Source organism: Colletotrichum destructivum, chromosome 2 (assembly GCF_034447905.1).
Source record: "Colletotrichum destructivum chromosome 2, complete sequence".
In the NCBI taxonomy this organism is placed as follows: Eukaryota; Fungi; Ascomycota; class Sordariomycetes; order Glomerellales; family Glomerellaceae; genus Colletotrichum; species Colletotrichum destructivum.
In genome coordinates, this window is record NC_085897.1 from 832,021 (window position 1) to 845,307 (window position 13,287).

The 13,287-nt window shown below is 53.0% G+C and overlaps 3 protein-coding genes across 3 annotated transcripts; 1 reads left to right on the top strand and 2 right to left on the bottom strand.

The window, feature by feature from the left end:
• Positions 1 to 1,654: 1,654 nt before the first annotated feature.
• CDEST_02445 (Putative fungal domain of STAND protein) lies at positions 1,655 to 6,200 on the bottom strand. Its single transcript, XM_062918604.1, has 6 exons — positions 6,068 to 6,200; positions 5,583 to 5,989; positions 3,139 to 5,533; positions 2,416 to 3,053; positions 1,944 to 2,283; positions 1,655 to 1,872 (listed from the first exon to the last, which is right to left on the bottom strand). Exons 1-6 carry the CDS (start codon positions 6,122 to 6,124, stop codon positions 1,702 to 1,704), a joined length of 4,008 nt encoding a protein of 1,335 aa, XP_062774655.1. The 5' UTR covers positions 6,125 to 6,200; the 3' UTR covers positions 1,655 to 1,701.
• A 1,130-nt stretch (positions 6,201 to 7,330) lies between these two features.
• Positions 7,331 to 10,686, top strand: CDEST_02446 (Putative nucleoside phosphorylase domain, NACHT nucleoside triphosphatase; the record flags this gene model as incomplete). Its single annotated transcript, XM_062918605.1, has 3 exons — positions 7,331 to 8,321; positions 8,371 to 9,211; positions 9,279 to 10,686. 3 exons carry the CDS (start codon positions 7,331 to 7,333, stop codon positions 10,684 to 10,686), a joined length of 3,240 nt encoding a protein of 1,079 aa, XP_062774656.1.
• A 78-nt stretch (positions 10,687 to 10,764) lies between these two features.
• Positions 10,765 to 12,096, bottom strand: CDEST_02447 (Putative pectate lyase PlyH/PlyE, pectin lyase/virulence factor). Its single transcript, XM_062918606.1, has 6 exons — positions 11,755 to 12,096; positions 11,566 to 11,685; positions 11,419 to 11,516; positions 11,269 to 11,334; positions 11,120 to 11,215; positions 10,765 to 11,064 (listed from the first exon to the last, which is right to left on the bottom strand). Exons 1-6 carry the CDS (start codon positions 12,032 to 12,034, stop codon positions 10,807 to 10,809), a joined length of 918 nt encoding a protein of 305 aa, XP_062774657.1. The 5' UTR covers positions 12,035 to 12,096; the 3' UTR covers positions 10,765 to 10,806.
• Positions 12,097 to 13,287: the final 1,191 nt, after the last annotated feature.

A 13,287-nucleotide genomic window follows, 5' to 3' on the forward strand; every position in this document is an offset into this window, starting at 1 on the left:
GTATTGCTACTGTCGCCGAGCGAGACGCTGAGTGAGAGGACTTGTCGAAACTGCGGTCTTCCAAAAAGCACTCGATGGTTCGGAAATCGGGATGGCTGGGTAAGGGGTACAAAGATGGGGGTAGGGGGAAGGCGTCGATATGTAGAATCCCTTTTCGCACCGGATCATGATGGCGTGGGTCCCGCGGTTGTCTTATAACTGGAATGTTTGCCCAGCCCAAGGTCAAGCGTCGCGCGCATCCCATCCCCCGATCCCATACACCATAGCGTGTTTCTGCGTCAGCCCAGAAGAAGAAACCGATGGACGCTCTCCCCTTCCCCGCTCCCCTTGGGCAGAACATTTCAGAGGTTGAGACAATTCGATACGAGCTTGGCGATCTGTTAAACCACTTTAGCTCCCTGAACCATGCCCTTTTCTGGTCATGAGAATTCATCCAATGATGTCAGCGCCGTTTTCAACAATCGGTTCAGATGTCTTTATTCCGGGTGAGTGAAGTATCAACGTTTTCGAGCAAACAGATAGTCTTACCCGTCGAATGCAGGCAGGTATCCGTAGCTGCGCCTACCTTGACAACTTTCATCTCTATTTTTGTCTAGGTGAGCAGCGTTCAGTCGCTTATACCAACTACTTCGATGGGCTTAAGTTTCCCTCCTGAATCACGTGAGGTTGATCTAGTAGCGACAGTCTCCGGATGTTACAGCAGACCGGCGCCAACGCAAAGCACGTCTGGGGTAGATTGTACTCAGTTAAAAAGCCGTGAGTACGTTGCATATGCGTGTTGAAAGATTGCTAGTGTCAGTTCCGAGACAAGAAACCTGCATTCTTAAATTATATTGTACCTTCGCCCTGTTTCCCATGCTGCAATCCAGTCCCTGATGAAAAGCCCATCCAGGGGTTCTTTTCACCAAGAACTATACCCATGTCTCGTACCGACGACTGTCGTGCTAGCTTTTTGCGGATGTAATGTGCTCGCGCGCGAGGGCATTCTAGCAAGCATTACGCATCAATGGAAAGGCAATCACGGTGTCGGACGTGAAGCAAGCGACACTTAGCTCTCGGAGACACTAAGAAATAGCCAGATCATGATCGATTCTTCGGGCGCTGCCCCCCGTATAGCCCGGAAAGCAAAGTCGGACCCAAGTCGATGGGCGATGAGGCATCGGGCTACAACTTTGTGCGGATCGGAACAGTCCACATGCCTCGTCAATAGAGATTGTACCTTCCTTCACAGGACGATTGTCTCTATCTGGTAAAATTTCGGTCTGATGGTTTCGTGGACTGGTGGTTCTCGCAAGACAGATTGTATTACCCCGGTCAAAAAAGCCAACATACCTAGTACCAGATGAGGGGGGATATTTAATCATCCTTGAGGTGTCTGCCGCTGCCGATTCGATACTTTGCGTTTCTTCTCTCGGATTCATCACTGGCGGTACGCCGTTTGGGGTCCGTCGAATAGCCGGTGATGAGGCACGGATAAATGATATGAGTTTAGGCATTTGATAGACATTATAAAATCTGATGCAAACTACAGACATCAGAATTTGTTCTTCGCTCGATCTGTAGTATGCACCACATCTGTAAATTGCCAAAGCCGAACGTTTTACTACAGCTGATGGCAGTACAACAAAGACTATTCTTACATACTTCAATCTCCATATAAGAAAGAACATGTCAATATCCGTTTGTTCATTCAGTCGATGCTCAACAGCCCATAGCATGTGACAGAGCTCCCAAAGCACAGACATCATCGTACTCTGCCGTTGTCAGCAATGTCAATGGGCCGAAGCCTGGCTGCCGAAGTTCACGCATGGTGTTGTCGAGACGACTCAGGAGATACTTTGATTTCGAGTAGGAGCCGGCGAGAAGAACATGCTGTCGGAGTGGTCAGCCCAGGAGTACATTGGCAGATAATGCTGGCCAGGATGGATGTGTTGGTTTCCTACCGTAGAATATTCTCTTCTCGTCGACAGCTGTGTTACGGTGTCCGCGAGCATCTTCTGGATCATAGAGACGCTCTGCATGAAGCAGCGCATGATTTCAGAGTTGGCAAACTTGAGCCTCCCGTGCTGGAAGCCGGGGATGGCCGACGGGATCTCAAACTCGACGGTCCAGTCCTTGCCGTCGCTGTCGAAGCCGGGCAGGATCTTGTCGTTGAACTGGTCGCAGCAGGACTTTACGATCTCGTGTATCGCGGCGGCATCGAACTTGCGAGATAACTCGCGCTCGTAAATCCTGAGTTGATCGATCACGAGCTTGGCAAACTGGGCCTGGGCGTGGCCGTGGCTATTGTGGCATAGGTCTGTCAGCTCCAAGCAACCAGCAGCAGGCTACTTTTTGCGTCTCGGACACCTTTCTTGACCGGGTTCTGTAACAGTTGCAAAGGAAAACAGAGAGGGAAGGAGAAAAAAGACGTACCCGGCTATTTCTGCCATGTACGACGATTGGAGGTCGTGTATCTCGACAAGCTCGCGCGAGGCAGCTTCCAGGCTGTACGGCGTGCAGTCAACGAGCTTCTCCTCGCAGTTGAGGACAACGGCGACGGTCTCGAATCTACTAGGGTCTGTGTGATCGAGAGCCAGCTGCCTGGAGGTGAGGAGGTAGTACTGCACGATGGCGTACGATTGCGGGATGACCTTGGCATGTTGCAGGAGCGGAGCCTCCTCCAACGCCTTCGTCCAGAGCTCCCGCGACGTACGATCGAGCAGATCCGGCAAGACGTACACCAGCGCCTCTAGCCTGAGAGAGTTGACCGTCCCAGAGGCGGCGATCGACTGCCCACGGCACAGGATGTTTGCTACCTCTGCTTCGATCTGTGCTGTTGCCGCCTGTTGTCTTGCGAGGAGTTCCTTTTCGTCCGGAATGAGCCGGGACGTGTCTCCGAGTGTACCGAAATCGTTGAGCAAGTCTCGTGGCGACGACGAGTCGACGGTGAACCCTGAAGTGTCCGCGAGCGGAGAGGGTTTGCGACTGGAGTACATGTTCGCCTTGCGGATGAAGCCTCGCATGCCGGAAGTAGGAGATTGCACGCTTGCTTCGTGCCTGGCCGGACGAGCCTGTTGTTGTTAGAAATTAGTCAGTAACAGTCAGCTTTCATTGCTCCCTATCATCCTGCCCGTGACAAAATTAAGATAAACTTACGGGCATCTGACATATGCTGACTTCGTCGTACCCCGTTCTCACGGCAACAGAGCCGTCCGAGGCGACGCTGAACGAAACGCCCACGAAGCCTAGTCCAGAGTTTGACGAAGACGTCGACAATGGCAGAAACTGGCTCTGGTCACCGGATGGCCGCGGCTGGCCGATGTTTCCAATGTCCTTCTGAACGGTCCAGCGTGTGCGGCGACTTGAGTTGCTCTGCATGCTGGCGTTGGACCTAAAGCGTCGGAGTTGGTGGCCGCTCGACGACGTCGGTGACAATAAGGACGACGGGGACCATGGGGCAGTGTTATTCGCGTATGCGGTCGTGTCGCTTGGAGTCACCACTTCGAGGGTCGAGTAGAACTCGTCCCCGACTATCTCTCCCGCAGTCTCAGGTTGAGTCAAAGATTGGAGATAGCTTTGTTGGTGGTAGCCTTGCCCGCTTGCTTGAGCTGCTTGTGGTGGCCTCTCTCGAACACCCGTCGATCGGGCCTGGGCCTGCTGTACCTTATCAATGAGGCGACTGTGGCCCACTGGGCGGTTGACGGACCTTGTGTGACCAAGGGGAAGATGGGCTGGGGCCGACTCCGTCCTCTGATTCAACACGTCCGGGCGAACCTCATTATTGTAGTTTGACGACAGATCCGGCGTTGATCTTACAGCCCCCATGTCCAGCCGCGAGACGGGTCGGCTCAGCTGAGAATGGCTCCGAAGGATACCGCTTGTGTTCTCCAAGAGGACACTGGGGGTTGGCGATAGCCGTTGTGAGACGCTACGCATCGGTAACTGTTGAGATTCATCTGTCGGGTGAATGACAGATCTCCACACGGGCGTGTTCAAATCCTCGGAGCGGCTATGGTAATGCCTTTTGGGGGAGGCGGGACGCAGAGACGGCATGGCTTGAGTGTGCTGGAGGCCTTGCCGTGACTGCGCGAGGTGTTCTTGTTGTGTCCTCCAATCTGGAAACCCTGCGGAGCTGCCGCCATATTGATTCCCGGGACCATGACTATCTGCGCCAAAGGTCTGTCTCGAGTCGGGCAACAAGTTGAATGTGATCCCCGGAACGTTCTGAACGACCACGTCCCTCCCAGTGTCCACGACCATTTCCTTCCCGGTGTCCGTCTCCCCGATCGACGACGCCCCTCTCCCTTCTTCCCGTTGGGCCCGCAAGAGACCGTTTGCTGGCTCTTTTAGCAGAAGCGTCTGCCAGTGCCCAGAGAAGTCTACTCGTGCTTCGAGCTCCGAGTTGCTGATCGACTCGTCGTCCACAGCTTGTTGTGGAGCAGCAGGTGAGGGAGATGGTTGGGGCTCTTGGCCGCTGCCGCCGCCGCCGCCCCGGCCAGCGAAGATGGACTGTACCAGATCCTCTTGGTCCAAAATGAATCGTTTAGGGGACGAAAGGACGTCCCGGATGGTCGGAGTCCACCCCCGAGGGATCGAGTGCCGCACGGTCTCGGCCTCCAGAGCATGTTCCGGGCCCCGCTTGTCGTGGATCGACGCAAATAGCCACAGGCATCCGTAGTACTGTTGGCTCTCCCGCCCAAAGACCTTCTTCTTCCCCTGCAGCACGGTCTTGCAGGTGTTGTAGGCTTCTTCCAGTTTTCCTTCTTCCAGGTGCGCGATGCTGATGGCCTGCAGGAGATCGAGGACGGGCAGGTTGTCGGCCGGCCTGGCCTTGGGCAGCGAGTCGAGGATGCCCGCTGCGTGGTTCCATTTGTCTTGCAGACAGCAGCAGAGGGCCAACTGGAGCTTGAGCTGCCTGAAGTTGGAGGCTCCGGCGGCGTCGCCCGTCAAGCGTTCCACGGCCATCCGCAAGAACTTCTCGGCCTTGCTGTAGTCCTTCGAGACGAACCGCTCGTAAGCCAACTCTTCCGAGTTCCGGAGGAAGTCGAGCTCGACGTCAGAGTCGTCGTCGCTGTCGTCCGCGACTGCAGCAGGCTGCACGGCTGGCTTCGGCTGGCCTCGGGGAAAGGTCTCAGTGTCCGGGGTTGTTATGATGGTCGAGGTGTCTCTGTGGCCTGATGAAAGCGACACCTCCGTCATGCTATCTTCGGTGGACTCGTCGACAACAGAGAGCTGGTTGAATTTCCTCCACTGCTCGATCTCGGCGATCCGGACCTCGGTCAAGTCCCCGCTCTCGCTCCCTCCAAAGACGGTCGAGGGCCTGCGGTCGCCGGCTCCATAGGCGGTGCTGGCGGTCGTGGTCGTGACCGTGTGGAAGCGTTTGGCGGCCCTCGCGAGGCTTTGGAGGTTCATACTCTGCCGTAGCGAAGACGGGTCGGGGACTACTTCTCGTCGCTCAGCCGCTTCGAAGGACTTCTGAATCAGCTTGTTCAGTCTTTCCAACTCCTGAAAAATAGCCTCCTGCGAGACGGTTGTCCGGAAATTCAACGAACTGAATCACGATTAGAGTTTTGGTCGTAACCATTCGCAAGACGACTTACACGCTGACTACGGCCAGGGTCGTTTGCATAGCATAGTTGGATTTGACTATCTTGGTTGTGTAATCTTGGATTTCGTCCTTGTGGACAACGAAGTGGAAGTGCAGGCTCGGCTTCTTCAGCAACCTCGCAAAGGCTTTCGCCTCGGGGTCGTATTGGCTCATCAGCTTCATGACGAGCCGGTCGAGGCCGTCAATGTTGCACTGGCAGTCGGCCAGGGTTGTGTTGATCTGCTCCCACATGTGCTGGTCGAGGTGCGCCAGCGTCAAGACCTGGGACTGGCATTGCTTGACCGTCTTCTCCACCGACGTGAGCAGATTGGTGAGCTGCTCCACCTCCTTGCACAAGTCTGACAACTTGCTGTCGACGTTCTTGATTTTGTTGACGAGGTCGAATAGCCATATCGACAGCTTTGAAATATGTCGCATCAGTCACGGAAGCTCGACTGGTTCTTCAAGCCAACTTAGGGGTTTTGATCAATCACCTACCGTTCCTGCGGCTCCAGCTAGCGCGGCAGCAGATGCTGCGATGGACAGAGGGTCCATTTCAGCGTCGTCGAGGACACAAAAAGGTGCAAACGTCGTCCAAATATCATGGGGAAAGGCCGGAACAAAGAAGAGGAGCGAACAGGGTAAGGGAAAACGTCGAGACAAGGGCAAAGGGATGCCGGTGTAGACTTATTATGGTAGCTTGACAGACGCAGCCTGGCCCAACACACCATCTCAGATGGGGGTGGCTGGCAATCTCAGCTCTGGACGCCACAGAACGTCCCTTGTCTTGATTCTGGAGCCTCTGATTTGTTGTAGACGGCGCCAGACGATAGCCCGCCGGGACCTGTACGCCATCGCCATGCAGCTCATGCAAGACTAACAAGGTTCTATGCTTAGTTAGCTCAGCGCTCTTCTGACCCGTGGACTAGGGATTTTTGGCGGCTTGTAGCACCATCATCGTTGGGATGCGAAAGAAAGAGTATATTGGGCCTACTTTTTACTGCATGTGAGAAAGGCTTGACGGGGCCATCCGGGCTGAAAGTCTTGTCTTACGAAAGGTCAATCGTTGAATAACCGGGACTAACGGAGAATTTCCTATTCCTGTCATTTATCAGTTCATTTACTATGTCATGAGAATTGCGATTCACAAGATCATATCGCAGCGGACCGGCTGGATGCCGGAGCGGGACCGGCCGAGTGTGACTTTTCGGCACCGGAAGTGCCGACGCCAATCAAATGGTGACCCCGTCCCTTATCTGTATTTATTTGCTTTCAACTTTTCTACAAACCGAACTATGCAGGTATTTTGGCTGTTTACAGGTTATGTCTGATAGCTGGCAAGTCAAAAATGCTGCCGACCTCCCAACATCATCACATGAACCTGACCGCGTTGCAACCACCAAATAGGTAAGTCAATGAGGGGTCGGTTAAAATTGCGCCACATGGACTAGATGCAGGTGGTCCAAGAATCGTCGAATCACGCATGACAGCGTACATGTACATAGTATGTAGCGAGATGCTGGTCACCGAAAGGAACTGCATATGCAGGTGAGATTCCTGCACACAAGATAACCAGTTACCCTTGTCCTATGTAGCATCCTTCGAACGCCGCAGCCTGCTGCCAGGCCTTGCATATAGTCTGCACGGGCTGCCGTTTCTGCTCGGTCCTCCTTCTTAATGACAATCGAGTCAAGATTACTCCGTACCATGCATCTATTTTGAACTACAAGCTAACAATCACACCTCATTCGCCTCCCAAGCATGTCGGATCCTCGGGAGTACACTGTTGGTTGGATCTGCGCTATTCCTGCAGAGTTCGCTGCTGCCCGCGCTTTTCTTGATGAACAACATCCAGGGCCCAAAGCAGTCGCGCAAAATGACAATAACACCTACGCGCTGGGTACTATGGGAAAACACAAGGTTGTTATAGCTGTTATGCCCAAGAAGGAGTACGGTATAGCTGCAGCTGCCACAGTAGCAAGGGATATGGTCCACAGCTTTCCAAACATCTTCATCGGATTGATGGTTGGCGTCGGCGGAGGAGCTCCTAGCCAACATCACGACATCCGCTTGGGTGACGTCGTTGTCAGCACCCGCGAAGCCGCAAACAGCGGTGTCATACAATTTGACTACGGAAAAGCAATACAGAACGAGGGGTTTGTCGAAACCGGGAGCCTAAGCCACCCCCCATCGGCATTGTTGAACGCAGTCGCCGGGCTTGAGACTGACTACATGATGGAGGGCTCTGAACTCACTAACAAGGTGAATAGGGTGTTGGATCAGTGGAAGAGATTGCGCAAAACACACTCTCGCCCGCCTGCAAGCACAGATCAGTTGTACAGATCGGACTTTGTACATCCTTGCAACTCAACAGCTGCCTGCAGCCAAGAGTGTATACCCAACATCCACAACGTGGTCCCTCGACATAAGCGGGGCGAAGAGGAGGACGACCCAGCTGTCCACTACGGACTGATTGCTTCTGCGAATCAGGTAATGAAGAATGCCGAGATTCGTGATAAGCTTTCAAGAGAAAAGGGCGTCCTTTGCTTCGAGAGGGAAGCCGCAGGGTTGATGAACCATTTCCCTTGCCTCGTTGTGCGAGGTATATGTGATTACTCTGACACCCACAAGAATAAGGCATGGCAGGGTTTTGCGGCCATGTCCGCCGCAGCATACGCAAAGGACCTGCTTCAAAAAGTCTCGCCTGACATGATTAAGGCCGAGAAGAGAATAAGAGAAGTCCTGGAAACCAGTGAGCCGTCCAGGTCTGCACAACGGCAGCCCTTGCTAACCGTAACAAGTGGAAGAGTCTTTAGCTTGCATCAGGTCAACAACAAGGGGTATCAAGACTCAAATCGTCGCCATGGATTCCAAAACCCAGCATCAAAAAATCAAAAAGTGGCTTGCACCCCCTGATACTTCCACCAATTATAACCAAGCGAGAGAAAGCCGTCGCCAGGGTACTGGAACGTGGTTTCTCGAAAGCAAAGCCTTCACGGAATGGAAACACGGACTACGACGACAACTTTGGCTTTATGGGATGCCCGGCAGTGGCAAGACTGTTCTCAGTACTACTATCCTCGACGATTTGACACAGACTGGCGACTTTGTTACAGTAAATTTCTTTTTCGACTTCAGCAATGTCGACAAACAGAAGCCGGACGACATGTGTCGTTCTCTCGCATTCCAGCTGTATACCAAGCGGGAAGAATCGAGAAAGCAGCTTGACAGTCTCCTGGCATCCCATGACGACGGACAAAAACAGCCGACAACACAAGTATTATCTCAGTGTCTTCAAGAAATGATGCAAACTGGGAAACTGTGCATCTTGCTTGATGCTCTGGACGAGTGCGTTAAGAGGACCGAGTTGTTGAAATGGATTCAAGATTTCATATTCAGCCCTGACCTCACCTGCGTCCAACTCATCGCCACTAGCCGACCTGAGGAGGAGTTCATACGGGAAACCCGCAGTTGGGGCGGCTTGAGTAATTGCGTCTGGCTTGAAAAAGAGTTCGTGAATGTGGATATCCAGTCCTACATGGAAACCAGGCTCGCAACAAGCAAAGAGTTTAGTAGGTGGGTCTCGACACCGTCAATACTGCAACAGATCCGGGATGAAGTCGGAAGGAGGGCAGATGGAATGTAAGTTGAAAGTCTCATACATGCAAATACAAGGGTCTTGAGCCGAACATACTGACATTCATGTCAGGTTCAGGTGGGCAGCATGTCAACTAGACAGCTTGGAAACATGTCTCGACCGCCAAGAGATCGAGGCTGCCCTGAAAGTCTTGCCGCAGGACCTGAACGCAACTTACGACCGCATTCTCCAGAGCGTTCCAGAAAACCGTAAAAAGAAGACAACCCGGCTTCTCCAGTTTCTTGTGTACTCGGAGCGACCCCTGGCTTTGCATGAAGCTGTAGATGTCATGGCAGTCCGTCTTGAAGACGGACGCTACTTCGACCCGCGAGATAGACTGCCCAATCCCACGGATATCACAAGGTTCTGCCCAAGTCTGGTTGTTCTTGTACAGCGCTCAGACACTCCTGTGGTAGATGCCTTTCTGCAGCTGGCTCATTTCACAGTCAAGAAATATCTGATGAGTTCTGCCAACGAAGGGTTTTACGGAGTCGAGCCAAGGATCAGCATCACCCAGACGTGCTTGGTCTATCTTACGAGCGTGGAAGAAGACCAAGTAAGCAAGATGAGAGACCGATTTCCGCTGGCAAGACACGCTGCAGAGATTTGGATGGAACACGCAGAAGTAGCCGAGAGCTCAGACGAGACTGTTGCAACGATTGTAGGATTTTTGCAGAGCCAAAAGGACTTTCGAGTGTGGGCCAGACTGTTCAATCCCGAGAGGATTTTTGACGATGATCCAGGAATGCCTGACGCAACTGGTTTCTACTTTGCGTGCCTCAAGGGGCTCAAAGCACCAGTCAGCAGGCTGCTGTCTGAGCAAATAGACATCGAAGCTCAAGGTGGCAAGTACGGTAATGCCCTTCAAGCAGCCTCAGCAATGGGCCACGAAGCGATCGTCCAGATGCTCCTTGACGCTGGGGCGGATGTCAACGCACAGGGAGGCTTTTATGGCAATGCCCTACAAGCTGCTGCAATAGTAGGCGGCCAGCACGGTGATATACTTCAAATAGCCTTCGAAATGGGACATCGAGCGATCGTGCAGCTGCTCCTTGATGTCGGGGCGACTTTCAACGCACAGAAGCGCTACTTTGGCAACGTATTCGACGCAGCTTTCTGTGAGAGGTATTATGAGATCGTCAAGAAGCTCCTCCGCCAAGGGGCCGATGCCAACACTCAAGGCGGCTACTATGGTAACGCCCTGCAAGCTGCTGCAATAGGAGGACACCAGGATATCGTTCAGTTGCTCCTCGACGCAGGGGCGGATGTCAATGCACAGGGAGGCCTCTATGGCAATGCACTGCAAGCTGCTTCCTTTGAGGGGCATGATGATATCGTCAAGAAGCTCCTCCGCCAAGGGGCCGATGCTAACATCCAAGGCGGCTATTGGTCCGGCTGGATGGGGCGATTCGTATCAGAAGCCCGAAAGCAGGAAAAAAGTGAATTGGAATATACATCATTCATGTCCACAGTTGATTAGGAGTATCGTTCGTCATGAATTATTTCTGAGACATTACAGACTTATCAACTGATGTAGCCTTCCCCAACTGTTAAAACCAAACCCACTGCTTACGGACAATGTGGTGGTGTCACATCACACTCAGTTGAAGCCATCGGGCCAGTAGGTCTCGAGCCACTCGTACGGCTCTTCAGGCTCGTATGCATTCGTCACAGTCCCGTCCCACTCGGTAATCGCATCTCTGGTCAGGTTGTAGAGCGCGTACTTCTCGTCGGGTCCGGTGCCGATCGTGTAGGGAACGGTTTGCACGTTATTGGCGATCTCCTTGTCGACCATAACCTTGAGGTCCTTCAGCTGGGTGTTCTTGATCCTGATCTCGTCTCCGTAGTTGGGATTGATCTAGAATGGTTAGTCAATCGGCCAAAGAATTGTGTTTGGTTCAAAAACTACTCACGATGCCCATTCTGTTGCCTCCGATCGCCACAACGTTCTGAATCGTTGCATTGCGCTTGGACTGGTTCAGACAATTGCCACAACTTTGGTAGAATGTCTATTGAGCTCGTTAGCAGGACATCTCGCTGCTTCAATGGTTGGTTGACAAACTCCGAAGCCATCGGCGTAGAAGCCAGTGATGTTGTATTTTCCGCCCAAAGAGTTGTCCTGGAAGATCTGGAATACGGTTAGCACTAATTCAATCTGACTCCACAACAAGCTTCGCTTTCAGAAGAGGGTTTTCAGAGAGTCGGTGTTTACCTTGTCGGTTGCATTGCGAGCTCCTCCGCCAATGACCCTCAGTTGAGTGTTCAAGCCCTTCGATGTAAGGGCATCTTCGCAAACGTCCTCCCACCACACTGTATCATGATCAGTTGATAGTTCAGATATTGAGAACAAAGTTTTTACCGTTCTCTACCCATGCATCACCCAATGCGTGAATGCCCTCGGACTGATGCTTCCCAATGATGACATTGCGGATGGTAGAACCGGGAAGGAGGTTGAATACAGCATCGGCGTCGGTTCCCTCTGGTTGAAGAAGTTGATAGTTAGCCGTGGCTCTTCATTACCCAGCGATTCTTCTTCAATTGCACTTACCGGCCTGCTCGCTGCAGCTGCCCTCAACGCGCTCGTAGCGCTTCATGCCGCCATCGAAGACTTGGCCAGGAAGGATGTACATGGCTGAGGTGAGGACGACAGTCTCTTTGGCGACGGGGAACTTCGTGATGGGAAACGGGAATCGCGGAGGAGGTCGTTCGCCGAGATCGCCCTGAGTCGCATCGGCACCACCGGCGGCTCCATCGCCTTGCTGGCGACGCTCGATGGCGGCAGAGTGTGCCAGAGCGGGAAGAAGAGAGAGGAGAGCGGTGACCCTCATGATGGACGATTTGCGCAAGTAGCTTGGTTCAAGTGCTGATCAGAGAAGCTTCAGTAGAACGGCTCAACGAAGATGTTCAGACTCAATTGGCAGGCTTGATACGCTGATGGCTATTCTCTAGCCGTGAAAGACGACGCGGACACTCTGCCTTCTTATATACCCTCACTTCATCACGGCCTCCATACCACGCTCTTACGCTCTGCAGAGCTCGGGAAAGCTATTTCACTGCTTGATTACGTAGCTACGAGAGCTCCGATCACCACAGTCATTGGTGTTGCTGCAGGTTGCCTGGCTGCACATGGCAGAAAAGCTGAAGGGCATGCAACGGAGGATTCATACTGAAAACTTCCATGAATCACTGCTCGCGGATGAGCTCGCAAGTTTCTTGGCAGGGGCTTGGCACAGACCGAGATGCTCACCTCACACCCCACCAAACACTCATCCCAGCCTACCGGTGCGAACCCCAAGACCTGCACACCCTTCCACCGCCTTTGCGGGGACGCGAGAGGTGGGAATTTCCCCGGACGACAGAGGCTTGGTAGTTGTATACTCTGCTGGGTTTCTGTTCAAGTGGCTGGTGATCTTGCGGGGTACAGGCTGGACTGACGTCGTTGGCAATGCTGGGGTAAAGTCACCCCTCGATCGGGGGAGGATTAACAAGGCTTCTTGTGGTGATTATCCTACTTGACTGCAACATCTTTACGCAAAAGACATGATTCGGCAGTACTCAGGGACTGGACAATCTTGAAGATCTTTGGGGCAATACTGTAACTCCAAACAACCTTCTCACTGTGGCGTTGTGCTTACGCATCCAGGGCTGGCACTTGGTTGGCGCAAAACACGCATTACCGGGTTATTGACAAGCCATCAGTAAAACAGTTCACACTAAAAAAGCTGTAGAGAGAAGTCACAATAGAAAACCGAAGGGCGGGGAACCCGGATTGTGGCGTCGATATGGGATCCATATGCTTGCCAAGGACCAACAGTCTATGCCGCCTCGAGTGGCACAGCCGCATGCCTGGGTCGCTGCTTTGAGAAGCCACCACTAGAGTCGGAGGAACATGACTTGGCAGCCTGCGGCCCTGCTATCGAGCCATGCTATTCATCCTGCTCGGCAGCGTTTTCCTCTTGCATATTGTCTCTGATGTTGGCCTGTCTCGATAGCTCACCGTACCAACGTGCCTTCTACCTAGGCTAAGGGCAATGGGCTGGCGTCGAAATAATTTCCTCCAATGATCGATGGTCTCTGCGCC

Bases quoted from the DNA above. Each gene is read 5' to 3' on its own strand.
- CDEST_02445 (XM_062918604.1), bottom strand. From the start codon at position 6,124: ATGGACCCTCTGTCCATCGCAGCATCTGCTGCCGCGCTAGCTGGAGCC. The intron at 3,054-3,138 runs GTAAGTTTATCT...TAACAACAACAG, and splicing joins TCAGCATATGTCAGATGCCC to GCTCGTCCGGCCAGGCACGA. The intron at 1,873-1,943 runs GTAGGAAACCAA...CCACTCCGACAG, and splicing joins CGAGAAGAGAATATTCTACG to CATGTTCTTCTCGCCGGCTC.
- CDEST_02447 (XM_062918606.1), bottom strand. From the start codon at position 12,034: ATGAGGGTCACCGCTCTCCTCTCTCTTCTTCCCGCTCTGGCACACTCT. The intron at 11,686-11,754 runs GTAAGTGCAATT...TTCTTCAACCAG, and splicing joins CAGCTGCAGCGAGCAGGCCG to AGGGAACCGACGCCGATGCT. The intron at 11,517-11,565 runs GTAAAAACTTTG...ATCATGATACAG, and splicing joins TGATGCATGGGTAGAGAACG to TGTGGTGGGAGGACGTTTGC.